Below are 15436 nucleotides of genomic sequence, written 5' to 3'. Positions count from 1 at the left end.
CACATAAGAACAAGTCTAGAATCAAAATATGTAAACAGATGAATATAAGATTAAGTACACTTTAAATATAAAAAAATGAAACAATGTTCTAAAAGGATAAAAAAACCTATTTCAAGTAGGATAAAATAGAATAGAGCAAGGAAAAAATCAGACTAAAAATGAACAAAAAATATTCAAGTCATAACAAAGAGCTGATATTTTACATAAAATTTACTATAAATGAAAAACATTTCATAGAATGAAATATAAAGACATATAGAAAAAAGGACCACAGAGGGATGGCTCTTTAAAACAAGTGTTCAACCTATCTCACAATAAAAAAATTAATTTGTTTTAGTTTAAAAGAAAATCTGAAAATATGATAACCCTGTCTTCACTGGAACATAAGGGAACAGATATTCTCAAGTGTAAAATACTGCAATAAAGAGGAATTAGGTGCTCTCTCTCAATATTAAAAAACAACCTGTTCTTGACCCAGCAATTCTAAATGCCTGCCCAGTAACTATATGGCACTTATGAAAAATTACTTCCGTGGCAGATTTTCTTCTCAGTCCTGTTTGTGTTAGTAAAATAATAGAAAGATTTGAAAAGTCCATCCATGGGAAAATAAGTATTTAAAGTTTTCTATTTTAATATGTATTAACATGGAAACTATTGCAAATGTAAATTGTAAGTAAAAATGATTTTGAACAAGAGAGATGTAGAGAGAGAAAGAAAGAGAAAGAGAGAGTAGAGGTTTTATATTTTGATAAATACAGAAACTATACCTGGAAATGTACCAAGCATAGGACTAGCTGGCAGGGGGAGGATGGAAAAGAAATTTGTTTTTTATTATCCCAATGTCTTCCAACCCAAGAACATCAGGAGCACACTGGGCTGAATAGAGTTGGACTTAACTACTGCACACAAAGGAGAAAACAACACAAACCATGACCAATCTGCTATATCTCAGTAAAATGGTGTAAGAGGAGATTCAGAGAATTTGGGTGTGGTCAGAGACTAGGGCGAGCTCGGAGAATTGTGGGATTGTTTCAGATCCACCTAAAAAGGTGAATGTGACTGTACAGTTAGTGAAGCAGAAGAAGCGCTTACATGATGCAGGACGGAGAAAGTTTCATTTGGGAAGCTGGACCATGCACTTGGTTTCACAGTGATTTTGCTTCCGTCTTGATCTATGGCATCACAGTGGCCTTGTCCCGATCTTGCGTGATGTCAAACTGTTTGTTCCCAGTAAAACATCCAGCCCACTGGGAGCACCAAGCCAGGACCTGGCTGTCACATACTGTTTTGTTCTTTCTCAACTGCATACCCTTTGGTGCCTTTACAGTTTTGTACCACATGCTTGTCTCATGCATGCAGCATAAGACAAGCATATTTTTTAAAAGGCTCTCAAGACTGGAGCCAACTTTCAGTCACCAAGTTCTGAGACTCTTCCATCCACCACTTACACACATCTGCAACTTCTATCCTGGCTTCCACTGCCAGTACAGCAGGTGCTGGAAGACTTTCAATGTGACCACTGCACTGACCTACCAGGTAGCCTAGGCCCTTGGAAAAAAAAAAAAAAATCCTACCAATTTTTGTTCAGAGGAAAAGTGAACAAGGCATTTGTTACAATATCTTCATCATTTTCTCTTTAACCTCTTCAAATGTATTTTCAATGGTAACTGGTGGAGCAGAATAATTACCTTTCTAATTTTATGTAAAATATTTCTATTATTACCCTCCAAATTGCAAGTGTCTCTTTTGTAGCACCAGTGTTCCGACACAGTTCTGCATTTTTTTGTTATCATTACATTCATAGAGATTCTTATCTGTTACTGCTGAAAAATACATTTGCGCTTGTACTCAATTACATATAATTAGTCTTTACTTTGTGAACAAAAGAACAGGTGTCTTTATCAATTCTGTGCGAGATACCATGGTAAAGTTGGTTGGACCAAATAATGTCTAGCAAACCAAACAACACTTTTCTGACAGATGCTCATAGTAACAAGATTTTTTCTCAAACAATCAACTGCTTTTACTCTCCACCCACACAAAGTAGAGAAAGAAAAGGCATCTTAACAACTTAGAGGCTTATAATTTTTCTATTAAAAAGCACGAGTAGAATTTTAGTATCTCCCTGACATTTTACCCCATTCCTCACTCAGAAAATCTATATATCAAATCACTTTATTTTTCTTTGGAAATTTATAAAAAAATATGTGGAAAAGGGGTCAAAGAAAGTACATTAGCCGAAGAAAAAGGTGAAATCTGATAAAGGCCGTAGCTCAGTAAACAGTGGGGTACCAGTGTTCATTTCCTGATTTGGATAACTGTACTGTTCTTATGTGAAATGGCACCATCACAGAAAGATGGTTGAGGGTCTAAAAGAGCTTGCCACATTACGCTGTAATTTTTCTGAAGTCTAAAATGATTTCTAAAGAAAAAACTCAAAAATACATGGGTGGGTAGAAGTATTTGGCAAATGACCCAGAAAAAACTCTGGCACATATTCACAAGGAGACCTTGGCCCGTTCATTAATTCATTCACTCATTCTGTTTGCATTGTTTACTATGTATGAGAAGGCACTCTAACAAGATATAAAAAAAAAAAAAGCCTAAACAAAATCTCTGTATAAAGAACTTACATTCTTCTGAGAAAGATAAAAATAAATAATGTGTCACAGTATACACGTCAAAATGTCACGGGAGTTGTGAATAAAAGTAAAGGCAGTCCTATGCTTTGGATATGGAATGTCCTCTCAAAGCTCATGTGTTAATGTCTTGGTTACCGGCACAGTGTCATTGGCGGCTGGGAATTTAAAAAGGAGGGTCTTAGTGGAAGGTCTTCCGGTCAGCAGGGTTGACAAATCCTCGAAGGGGATTGTGGGGCCTCACCACTTCCTCTTTCCCTTTCACATCCCAGCTATGAGGTGAACAGGCCTCCTCTGCCCCAGCTCCCACCACTGTGCACTTAACGGTACCACCACAGGCCCGATGCAACCAGCACAATCATTCATGGACTGAATTAAGATCATGAGCCAAAATAAATTTTTCCTCTTCTCAAAGTTGATTTATCACAAGTATTTGTTAGAGGCAAAGAAAGGTGCCTAACGGAGTTGGGCATCAGAACAGACAGTGCCAACGTGAGACGTGTTCCATAACTGTCTGAAGCATGGTCGAGGAAGAGCTTTTCAACATCTGCAGGGAACAATCTTTACAGCACTGATTGTAATTGATTTAAATCAGAAATGATAATTAATAGCCAAAGAAAAGGACTGACAAATGTTTGGGTAATTCATACACTGGACCATTTATATCAGCTACAAAAAGATCTCACAACCATAATATTAAGGAAAAAGGGTATAAGAGATATGTATGATATTACTATCACTTATAAAAAGTTTTAAAATACACAAAATATTATGAGTGGGTTAAGTGTACTTTTCCACAAAAAGACGTATGGAAAATGCATGGAACCAAGAAAACTCATATTTAGGAGAGTGATTATATCTGGTTATGAAGGGACACAGGATTCCATCAGAGAGAACACATAGGAGGTTCAAATGTATTGAAAATTTTAGTGAACTTTTAAGCTGGTGGTAGGCATCCAAATGAAGTTATATTATTCTTTCATTTTTTAATCTAAACTAGCTTAATAACAGCTTATCAAAAAATGTGTGCAGTAGCTCATCTTAGAAAAATTGGTCTAAATATGAGATCAGACAATTTCTAAATGCATTAGACAAAATACAGAATGCACTGTTCTCACTGTGGTGGGGTATGTATGTGCTACATGTATATCAGACATTATTCTGGTGTATATATATTATATATATAAGTGTATATAATATATGCATATCATTTAATATATAATTATGGGGGTATAAATGTATGCTAATACATGTAGGTATGGATTTACGCCGCAGCAAACTCAGCATCAGCAGAGCAAGCACTTTCAGTTACATTCTAGCAAAGGTGAAGGAAAGATTCCTGTGTATTTAATCCCACACTTATGCTCTTCCCTTCTGTCCCGGCCTGTGTTAGTGTCACCCAACTGCTGGGTTAAGAAAGCATCCCATGGAACTGAATATGACCTTCTGGTTTACTTGGAGATTGAATCTATCTTCATCAATGTATAACATTTCAATTTTGTCAATGTTGGGTGGATGGTGTTGACAGAGACTGTGGATGTCATCATCTCTAGTCACCTCATCTGATGAAAAAGAAACCAGGACAGCAGAAGTAACTGACATTTCATAATGACCACGAGTGAAATAGCTAAGCAGCTCCCTGATTCTTTCCCTTTATACTTTTAGCCTCCTAAATTGACATTCAAAGTGCAGGCAGGCACAGTAAATGAAAATCTCACATGAAGAGTGGGGCATCCTCATTCTTCTGTACTGAATTGGAGACTGGAATTCTTTGAAGCATGCATTTACAGCAGTACAAACCAACAATTCAATCCACAATATACTAATCAACTACTTCACTCAAAACTGAAAGGAAGAACACTGAGAAGGTCTCCATAATAAGATCTTTTCTTTATTGTAATTCATATTTTGTAATGTGTAAAATTAAATGAACAAAGAAAGTTTAGCAGGGGTGGACAAGACCACTTTGGCACTTTAAGGTTTTTTGCTCCTTCTTCAAATCTACATTTCTCATTTCAAGGGTCACCCTTACAAAATATCAGGCTTCCTAGATTGCTTTATGTATGTAGCATGCGAGATTGTTGATCTAACTAAAATAATTACATTTATCCAACAGAATCACAATTCCATTGGGCAGATATTTAATGAACATTTATTATGTGTGCAACACTAAAACTCCATCAGTGATTCCAGACAAATTTTACAAAACAATATGGCACCTTGAATGATTTCAGAAGACTCTGAATTTACCCTGATGAGTCGGTATTTGATTATGAAAAAAATTAAAATACATGAGAGCTATCATTCTTCCCTCTGAAGCTTCTATTGAAAGTTTTCTGAAATGCAAATACAATGTCATACCCGACTGATTGTATTTAGTTACTGAACTTGTCAACTCTAAAATTAAATTACTTAAAAAACTATTTTCAAGTATAGTATTGGCCATGTTTATTTCAAAAATGCTATCTTAAAAATTACATGTCAGGTCTACCAGTCTTTGCTATCTTGTTTCTATTATATCTATATATACTTCAAAACACTATAATATGCAAATACATTTCTCTTTAGTTGTATCCTTAACCAAAATGAAATTATATATATATATTTTTTTTAACGTTTACCAAAAAGTTGATTTTTGTCTACCACAAAGTGTTCTGAAAATTATAATGTGTTCAATTTTTGGTTTCAAGATTTAAATAGTAATTTAAATATTAGCATAAGGCTGCAAGATCTGCATTTTTCCTATGATTACTTATCACCTTAGGGACAAAAAGCTGCAATGGAAGACATATTCATCTACTGACCAGCTGGAATTCCTTCAAGTCTTGTACCTTCTCATCTAGTGCATAACCTCACCCCTACACTGCCTCTTGACTTCATGCAAAAGGATAAAGGAAAAGATTAGCTCAGTAATCATTCAATAGTTTAATTTGACCAGCTTGGCCATGCTCTGAGTATGAGCTACACTGGGCCACACATTTGATTGCTAATCAGAGTGCAAGAAGCTAATGTCCCTTACTGTAGTCGCTGTTTTCGTCCTTGGTCCCATCAATGGTACCATCTGGGTGCATCTGCAGGAAATATCCCTGCTGGCTGAATAACCTTGTCACAATTCCTTTCAGCTGGGGTTCTGAAAAATAAAAATGAAATAATTATTCGCATTTTTATACTGTTTATAAAAATGCACACTTGAAATTGTTAAACACTTTCTGTAAGTAAATGTATAAATGCCAATGGCATAGTATTAAAAAGAGTACTTGGAAAGGGGCATTTCAGTATTATAGCCAATGTTTTTTTCTTCCTCCTAGAGATAGAATCACAAATCTTTGCAGCAGTAAATCAAATGAGAATAAATAAAAACTAATTATAATTTACAAAATATATAGGCATGCTCAAAAATGAATTACTTTCCCTCCCTCATGCACCTGATGTCTGGATGCAAGATGCCACCAAGTCTATTGTCTGGTTCCAACTGGCTTTTGTTTAGGCCAAAATACCACTGTGATTTCTCCTAAGCTTACAGCTTACAGCAGTCATAATCAGACTCTGAAGATTTCTTTTCCTGCAGGATGTCAATTACCCATCAGAAATGCCTAGATTTTGAAATTTTGACCAAGTTCATCCAGAAAGAATATCTTGGCAAACAGAAAACCCTCAGGGTCATGAGATGTCACCAGAAGTTATATAGAAATACAGATTCTTCCTTCATGAAATGCTTTGTTAGGGAGGAACCCAAGTACTGAGAAAGTTGTTGCTTCAGTAATAAATAAAATCAACTTCAAACCAGAAATAGTCCTCATTCTTAAGACCACTACAGATAGAAACTCTCAGAATGGTTTTTGTACAACACATTTGGATTTTGTACATCAGCTAATATAATATTTAAAGCCTTCGCATTGTGGTGCTGGGTACTAGTAACAATCTAGTTTCCAGGGCATCACCATCTTTTTTGTCTCTAGTGTTGGGTGAACATTACTGTAGTGCATTTACAGCCCTAACTGTGTTATAAAGTGGGGAGGAGGATAGAGAAGAAAAATGCTGCTTTGGGGCATAAACGTTTAGGCAACGATGGAAATCATAGGATTGCTGAAATAGCAATAGCAACATAGTGTGTTCAGTAGGACAATTGCTGAATGCCTGCCCCTCCACTTCATCCTTTACTCATTTGCTCAATTTACTAAGAATCCCCCCAGGCAATGTACAGTATGTGGAATGCATTCATTGATTCTGAGACCTAAAAGGAATTCTAGTTTACAACTGGATGCATTTAACTCTGTAGAAATCGTCCTACCCACTACCATATGTGTTTTTGCACATATGACTTGAGGGAAAATATGTGGAACAGTCAGGACAAAGCCAGTATCATCGTGCCTTCTTCAAAGCAGCCCTCACACACAAAAGGTGCCAAGAAAATTGTGTATGAGGAGGGAGATCATGTAAAAAGAAATGAACTGCAAATTAAACGTTTTGACTAATAACTATTCTTTTTGAGTTAAATCAACTCCGTTTAATATTTCTGGGTGTCGATTTCCTTCTCAATGAAATCTGAAAGTTAGACTAAATGATCCTAGCCCCTCTCCCCTTTAATGAGTCCATTCACTCTGAGCTCATTAGAATTCTCTGTCCAGAGTGCTGCAGAACTTGACTAATGGATCTGGCTTCAATGTTTTACCTCCATAGACCATGCCCACCCCATCTACCAGGTCTGATCACAGAAACACTTCACTACCTAAGCTCACTACAAGCAGCTCTCTGTGCAATTCTGCCCTGAGGCCACCTGGTTAACTGGCAACCTCTTGCATAACGGGAGGATTTGGATTCAGAAGACCCAGGATTGAATCCTAATTGCCTTTTGGTCCTGAGAATGTCACTAGATATGTGAATCTCTGTTTTTGCATCTATATGAGAAAATACAATTCCAACCCAAACTCCAATTACTGCGAACTTCAAGTAAATACCAAAATGATAGCATGAACTAAAACAGTGATGGCAAACCTTTTAGAGTTTTCAATGATAATGAATAGCCTGCTGTGACACATGTGCCACAGGTTTACCACCCCGATCTTGAAGATGCCAAATATATATCCTAACTGAGGTTTACAGTATAGACTATGGAAAATGTAACTGAGGAAAAGACATCACTGTGAACAGACTCTATGTATCCTGATTTCTGTTGTGCAATATTGACTGAACTGGTAAAACCACTGAAGCAAACAGCAGGCTGAGAGTACAGGGTAGAAAGAGAATAGGAAGAAGGAAAGGGACAACCATCTCTTCATCCACGTTTTAGTTGTAGCAAGTGTGAGGTCACTTTAAGAAGTTACAATTTTGATGGTAATGAGATGCAGGGCATTGTAATCATTAAAACCTGCTAATGAGTGTTTGTTTTCTTCATGCTCCTCTTGGTGTCTGTAATTAAGCACTTCATTTTGCCATGGTGAAACTATCCACCTGTTGGGACCTTGGGAGTTCAGGTTGGTAACTCCCTGCTCACGATAATGAGCTCCAGATTTCTATGCCAACCCCTACTTCCAAGAGTAGTGCCAGAGCAAGTGCTGAGTCTGACCCTTAATTAGGTGATCGTCTATAAAAGTGAACGTCATACTACATAAGTTTCACAGTCAACCCACTGAACAAGTGCCCAGAACCTCAACTCAGATGGCTCCACACAAAGCTGTATAGCCCACCTTACTGGTCAGTACCATATTCCCATTTATAAAGCTCTAGCTCAATTCAAGACAAACACCTCCATGAAAGCTGGCTAACATAGTGAAACTGCCTTTTATAGGGGGTAAAAACATGTTGCACTATATATTTTTTTCTTCATTGAGTTTATTGGTACATTTTAGGTATACAGTACAGATACATTCATTATTGGGATCTTATACCTTTACATGACAAGTCTTAGTTCTCCTTTTTTCCCCTTGTCCCTACCCTCCCTTCACCCGCTTGTTGTACTATATTTCAAAGAACGATACAAATTGAGCATGGTGGCACATGCCTGTCATCCCAGCTACTAGAGAAGCTAAGGCAGGAGGACCACAAGTTTGAGGCTGGTCAGGGCAACTTACTGAGACCCTATCTCAAAATAAAAAATAAAAATGATAGGGCCGGGGATTTAGCTCAGCGGTTCAGTGGCCTGCCTTGCAAGCGCAAGAACCCGAGTTCAATCCCTGGTACCAAGAAAAAAAAAATGACTGGGGAAGTAGCTCAGCAGTAGAGTGCTTGCCAGTCATATATATGACCTGGGTTCAATCCCAGTACGGGGAATATGGTAGACCCAAAGAGCAGAGACTAATTCTGTGGGACAGTTGGGCAGACAGAATGGACTATGAGGCATGGTTAAATGTCTCATCTGTCACTTGAAGAATGAATAGGTTTTTCATAGGCAATAAAAGCCAGAGGGAGGGACTCCTGACAGGAAGTTGCGGTGGATTCTGGGAAAAATCCAATCTGGTACTGAGCAAGCATAGGGCCCAGGTTCTCAAATGCTGACATGTACGTACCTGCCCTAGACATGTGCTCGTGGGTCAATGGTGAAGTTAATGAACTAGAGGTGATACATTTTGTATTCTACATCTTTTTGATGTCTACAATTCTCATTGATTCTAAATCTATGTTCTCCCATTACTTTCTTTTTTAACTTCTTAAAGAAATCGTGGCTATATTGTGAGATGGGAAGAAAGAAGGGATTGACTTGTTACCTTTTATGCTCTTAAGAAATGAGGCAAATACTGCTAGCATTTTCTCTCAAATCCATTTCCTGTTTTTCCTGGGCACCCAGCTAGACCATATGTCCTAGCCTCCCTTGAAATTAGGTTTGGCAGATGAAGGAGTGTCATATGGAATGTAAGTGGAAGTGATGTGTACCATTTTCAGGCCAAGGATTTTAAAAGCAAACATTCTCCTCCACACTTTCCTTTCACTAGTGCTGACTGGATTAAGAAAGCAAAGCCCTAGGGAATGTCAGAGCAACAGAACAGAAGAATGCTGGGTCCCTGAATAAAGGATGAGGAGAAGACAATCAAAAATACCCACTGGGACCAGTGAGGTGAATAAGAAATTAACTTCCTTTGCTTGTGCATAGTGGCTTCCTCCCAAAAAATTCAGTATGGAAATGGAGGGAGAGAGAGATGATATGGTGGGGGAAATCTGAAGGACAAAACACTTCCTCACACAAGGGATCGAGGTGAACACAGTGATCAGTGATGTGGATTGTATTATGCTTGATGGGGTGGGATGGGAATGGCGTTTTACCTCGGTGATTTTCTCAAAAAAGCTACAACCTCTATCCAATATGGAGGAAAACATCAGACAAAACCCAAGTGAAAGATATACAAAGCATTTGTCTACTCCTCCTCAAATCTGTCAACCTTATCGAAGAAGCAGAAACTGACAAAATATCACAGGCAAGAGGAATCTGAAGAGATGTGACAGGTAAATGTACCATGGAATCCTGGACAGAATCTCAGAGCTGCCAAAGAACACTTCTAGAATGATCTGGATGAAGGATCGGCTTCAGTTAGCTGTCAGGTACATGTACCAGCTCTTCACTATGACAAATGTGCCATGCTAATAATGTAAGACAATAAAATGAGAAGCTGCATATAAGATTCATGAAAACTCTGAATTAAAAATAGTCATAAAATAAAATGTCATTAGAAGTAGCACTCTAGCACACACACACACACACACACACACACACACACACACAAGAAGAGATTGTAGCCTCAAACATGTTGAGTGAGAAAGAAAGTAAAGGATAGGTAAAGGAGCTATGTTTGCCATTTCTTCCTCTATTAGGGCACAGAGCAGTTATTCGGGTATAAGGCTCAGAAGAGAGGGAGAAGGACAGGGAGAGGGAGAGAGAGAAGGAGCTACACATCTCAGAAGGTATACAAGATTACTGAAAGTAAGAAGAATTTAGAAATCGAGAAATTTTGGAATCTAGGAATTCCCTACATCAACTCCAAAGATTAAATTCCCAAAAATCCCCAAACAAAGTGGGACTCAGCAAGAGTGTCTCATCCAAGGTCACCCAGATGATGTGTGAGTCAGGACAAGAAATCACTTTCTTTACACTGAATAGACAACATCTGTTACCTCCCAAAGAGCAAGCGAGACATAATCTTTATGCTGTGCAAGCGGAGGAGATGGGAACCAAAAATGCAGAGAAGAGGGTGGGGGAGGAAGGAGAAGGAGCACCTGGCTCTGCATCAGTTACTGAGCTTGGGATGATAAAGAAATGGAGCTTTAGGGATTATGCAAGAAATGTATGTGAATATAATTTCTGATACTAAAATTGGACTGTATGTATCAAGAGCCCATTTATTCAGCATGTATGCTCAAACTTAGAGACTAAGTTCCCTTCATGTAAATTCTAAAGTAAAATAAAACATTCTATAGGTGATCCAAATTCTGTTAGGGAGGCCAAAATTAGGCAATAAACAGTTCCTATTTTCATAAGAACGTCCACATTTTGAACTCATGCCAGCCTTTGTATCCGGCACTCCTCTGATGATTTTTCTAAGCCCTGTTTTACTCCTCACAGCAGCTGGATGTGTGGGGTACTCTTTTCTCACTTTGCAGACAAAATGACCGATATTCTGAAAAGCTGCATCACTCACTCATGTTTCCAGAGCAACACATGGAGAGGCAGGTCTAGCTGAAGACTATGATCCTCCCCACAGTCTAACACTGTTCAGTCACTTTAAGAAGGACACTGGCAAACTGGAACATGTCCAGAGGAAAGAGTCAAATAAAGAGAGTCCAGCGGGGCGTCATGTGAAGAATGGCTGGATGAACAGTTCAGACCCAGGCTGGAGAAAGGAGGGCTCAAAGGGATTCGAGAGCTGTTTCCATCTTCCAGTTGACAGAAACAAGAAGCCAATTTTCCGCACGGTTCCTTGGGGACAGAACCAAGGCCAATGGGTGAAAGTTACAGGGAAGCAGGTGCAAAGGAGATTTCTGTACAATGTCTTCAAAGAGAACAGGTTGCAGTAACCAGGGAGGAACAGGTCAGAGCAGCTGTAAAAGACACAGACATCTCCAAAAGCTGAGGTATTTTGAGTGACAATGCAAGGTCCTTTCTAAGGTCCTGAGTCCTGATGTCCCAGAAAGCTTTGAGATAAATCAGATGGCATGCTAAAGAAATAAGTTTCACGTTTCCATTTCCTTAGTGTGTGTGTTGGATAGGGGACTGAAATGGCTGTCTACCAGGCAGCCTGAAAATGTAAAGTTCTTCGTAAATGTTAACCACGATTGTAGAGTATTTTGACAAGTTTTGTTTTTCAACAGTTTCTGTGGGCTTAGCAATGGGCCCTCTGTATTAAGGTGAAATGTTCCCCACTTACAGGAACTGTAAGCCTGCTAAATGTGACTCTTTTCAAGTATTTCTTGGCCTCTTGCTAATGCAGATTTCAAAATTCTACTATCGGAGCTGGTAATTATTCATAAGAAAATATATTTCTCACCAATCATAGCTAAAGGGTTATAGAAAAGAATGCATTTATATAATGTAAACCAAAATCCCAGGTGAACTAGGAATAGGATACACTAGGACAGGTGAAAAAGAAAAGAGCTTATCTTGCTGATTGGAGGCACTGCATAAATTACGGCCATACTGAGCTACGGGAATTCATTAAAAATATGTGGTCTTTTTAGTAAAACAGAAGCCAGCCTGAGGCTGAGGACCTTCATTCACTCAGTAGCCTCCAATGAACAGACCTAAGGAGCACCTTGCACAATCGTGGCCTAGCAGGATCTGCTGTGTGCTTGTAACAGAGCCACATCCTCTCGGGAGTCTTGGGTTTCCCCATCAATCAGTAAAGGTGGTGCAGGTCATCTGCTGTTATCTACCAGAAGCCACGATATCCCTGGCAAAGTGCTCACAATCCCAACAGGGCTTGGAATCTGGCAGCACACATGTATTTTCTCAATCAACCGATAATAGTGACACATTTTTTCCCAAAGCCAAATATTTATTGATCACCAGACTCTATCCTGGTTGCTTTTCCAGACAAAAAAAAAAAAAAAGTCTTCTGATTTTGTGTGAGTAAACCGGCTCCCAACTCAAGGAAAAGGAAAAAAAAAATCCCAAAACCTCTTCTACAGGACTGATTTCAAGTGTGAAATATTCCCACCACGGCCATTCTAAAACTACCTCTTGACATCACTGAAAGTGTGGGCAGGAAAGACATGGTCTCGGGTTTCCACCGAATCTAATAGAAATTAAAGCTCACAGTCTAGCAGGAAACAGCAATAAAAAGACAACCGCAGCACACAGAGAAAGAGTGTGCTGTTACGGGCAGTGCTTAGAACCATGTGAGACGAGGCAGGGGAAGTCATCGCAGATGTCTAAAAAGAGGAGCACAGGAGCGGCAAACGCAAAGTCCTCCTACAACTTGAAAAGGCTGGCGGTGATCAGGTCAGAGGCTCTCTGGGGATCCTTCCTTTTACTAAGCTAGGAGTCCACAAACAGCAGCCCCGTGGCTGCCAACTTTGATAATAAGGTTCTACTTAAATGCAGACGTGTTCGTTCATTTATGCATCGCAAAGCCTAAAACATTTGCTTACAGGTCTTTTATAAAATGTGCCACTGCCTTTTCTCTACAACTCTTGCTTCTCCAGTTTCTTCTGCCTGAAAATGCACAACGTCTACCTTTGTCCCTCTGCCTTGGACTCCTCCTCCTCCCCCTCAGTCTTCCCTGCCCGGCTTTCTTCCACAGGGTTTTCCCTGACACCCTGCAGTCGAATCAGCCACTCCGTCTGCAGGCTCCCTTGTGCCCGGTTGGGAGAAGACTCACTACACTCCATTACAGCTGCCTGCTTACATACCTTTCTCTGCAGCGGGACCATGGGCTTCTCAAGGGCAGGGTCCCCGAATCATCCGTCGCTCTATCCTAGCCTCGGACAGTGCCAGGCACAGGGTAGGCAGGGAGCATTCATAAAGGACAGAAGGAAGTAGTTTATGTCTAGCATTTTCCCTTGTCACTTGTGACTTTCAGAGGAGCTCCTCATCTGTAAGAAAGAGCTGTTTACAGCCCTTTAATACAACACCTCCGGTCAGTGCATTGCTTCCCATTCCCCCCTCCGTGCCAAACACAGTCTGACCAGGGCAGCAGAGCCTTCCATTAACTGCAGGGTCTCCAAAGCGCTGAGTCGTCTCATATTTCAACCGAAATCAAGTGACCTTGAGATCGGCAGCTCTTATCCTTCACGCAGCCACAAAGCTGAATGAAAAGAGAAGATACGCTTCTAAGAGTGTCCTCCTTGCCAAAGCAGTCTGAGCTGCAAAGGCAGAAGCAAGGCAGGAGAACCGAGCTGAAATATAAAATGCCAACAGAGTTGGAATTCTTGTAGTGAGCCAGTTTTATTCTTCATAACACGAGCCCCCTTCCTCCCAGATTCTTGCCTGTAATATGCTCGTGAAAATTTAAAATAACTCAAACACCACTTACTGACTTCCGACATGCAGTAGGTGCTGGGTACAAAGATGAGTAAGAGATGCAATTCTTGCCTCGAAGGCACCCACGGCCTCGTCAGGGAGACACACACACAACTGATCAGTACAGCAATGAACGTGAAAAGGGCTGTCAGAGAGGAGCAAACCAATTGCCACGGAATCGCGGAGCAGGGATGCTAATTTTACCTGGGATGGCAGCTTTGCAGGCGAGAGAAGCAGGTAAGAAAGGCTTTAAAGACGAAGTGCCATTTTAGACTCACCCTGAAAGGGGCCGGGGGATTTGGATTCGGAGAGGGGCATCAGCAGGAGCAATGGCACAGAAGGACACATGTTCCGGGAATGGGCAGGAGGTTGGGTGTTTTCTGGGGGGATGTTGAGACATAAAAGACATGTGAGGGGGCTGGAGGGGACAAAGGAAAATAAATGGGGTTGGAGTACTTCCGGGTCCTTAAGCTACGTGCAGCAAACATAAATAAATGATAAATAAACAAGCTTTACCTTTTAAACCAAATAGCTATGAACTTTTTAAAATTATAATCCTTGACTGTAAGTAATTTTAAATCTAGAGCCTCTCATCTGCATATTTATTATGTGTTCCATGTATGCGCTACTCTGCGCATCATGAGAACATTATGAATCAGTGTAGAAAGTTTTAAAGGCGATCAACAACAGACACAATTAAAAGTTACAGCAGTTTCCTTTCCGATGCCAAAGGCTTGTCTCGTCCTCCGCACTTCAGAGTCTACTGCGCTGAGGCGCAGAGCGACCCCAGAGAACTCAGAGTCGGGGGATGAAATGATGAAGATGTTTCAGAAAGAGGAACCGGAGAGTAAGAGAGAGGCCTGCATGAGAAAAGGCACTGTCGTGGTCATGGGAGCCACAGGGAACAGCAGGGCAGGCAGTGGCGAAGAGAATGGAGGCCAGGACAGTCACTCGGGATTCACCTTGCTGTTAATAAATGTTTCAGGCACTTAAAGGATGGCAGAGGGTGTGGCTTCCTTTCAGTTGCAGGAAGATGCAAAGCTCTCCGTCCCCGCCTCCAAGCTCATCACCGGGCTCCTAAGGGAGCTGTGTTTTAGTGTAGAATATCTTCAAAAGTGAAAGGTGAAGGACACACTCCCAGGCATGCCCAAGCCTCGTAAGGGTCCCTAACTGGTCAAGCAGGTGCAAGACTTTGGTCTTTTTCATACAATCATCCAGGTTAGACCTGAAAGGAACGAGACTTTCGAGCAGCTCAAGATTGATTTTGAGATTCTGAAAGATGCAGACCACAAGATAAGGCAAACACAAAGAGAATCCTAGGATCACAAGATTTTTTTTTTTTTTTTTTTTT

General features: G+C 40.1%; 1 protein-coding gene across 3 annotated transcripts in view; it reads right to left on the bottom strand.

The window, feature by feature from the left end:
* Positions 1-15436, bottom strand: part of Fgf12 (fibroblast growth factor 12) — a 533750-nt gene that overhangs the window by 204050 nt on the left and 314264 nt on the right. For all 3 annotated transcript variants that reach the window (XM_019207502.2, XM_010624099.2, XM_010624097.2), the window contains one exon: positions 5659-5769. In XM_019207502.2, coding sequence (XP_019063047.1) covers positions 5659-5769 — 111 coding nt within the window. The remainder of the gene's footprint in view (positions 1-5658; positions 5770-15436) is intronic.

The sequence above is a fragment of the Fukomys damarensis genome, unplaced genomic scaffold (assembly GCF_012274545.1).
Source record: "Fukomys damarensis isolate Sample0158 unplaced genomic scaffold, DMR_v1.0_HiC HiC_scaffold_12, whole genome shotgun sequence".
NCBI lineage: Eukaryota > Metazoa > Chordata > Mammalia > Rodentia > Bathyergidae > Fukomys > Fukomys damarensis.
Note: the sequence above shows the minus strand (reverse complement) of the source record. Positions and strands in the feature narration are given on the sequence as shown.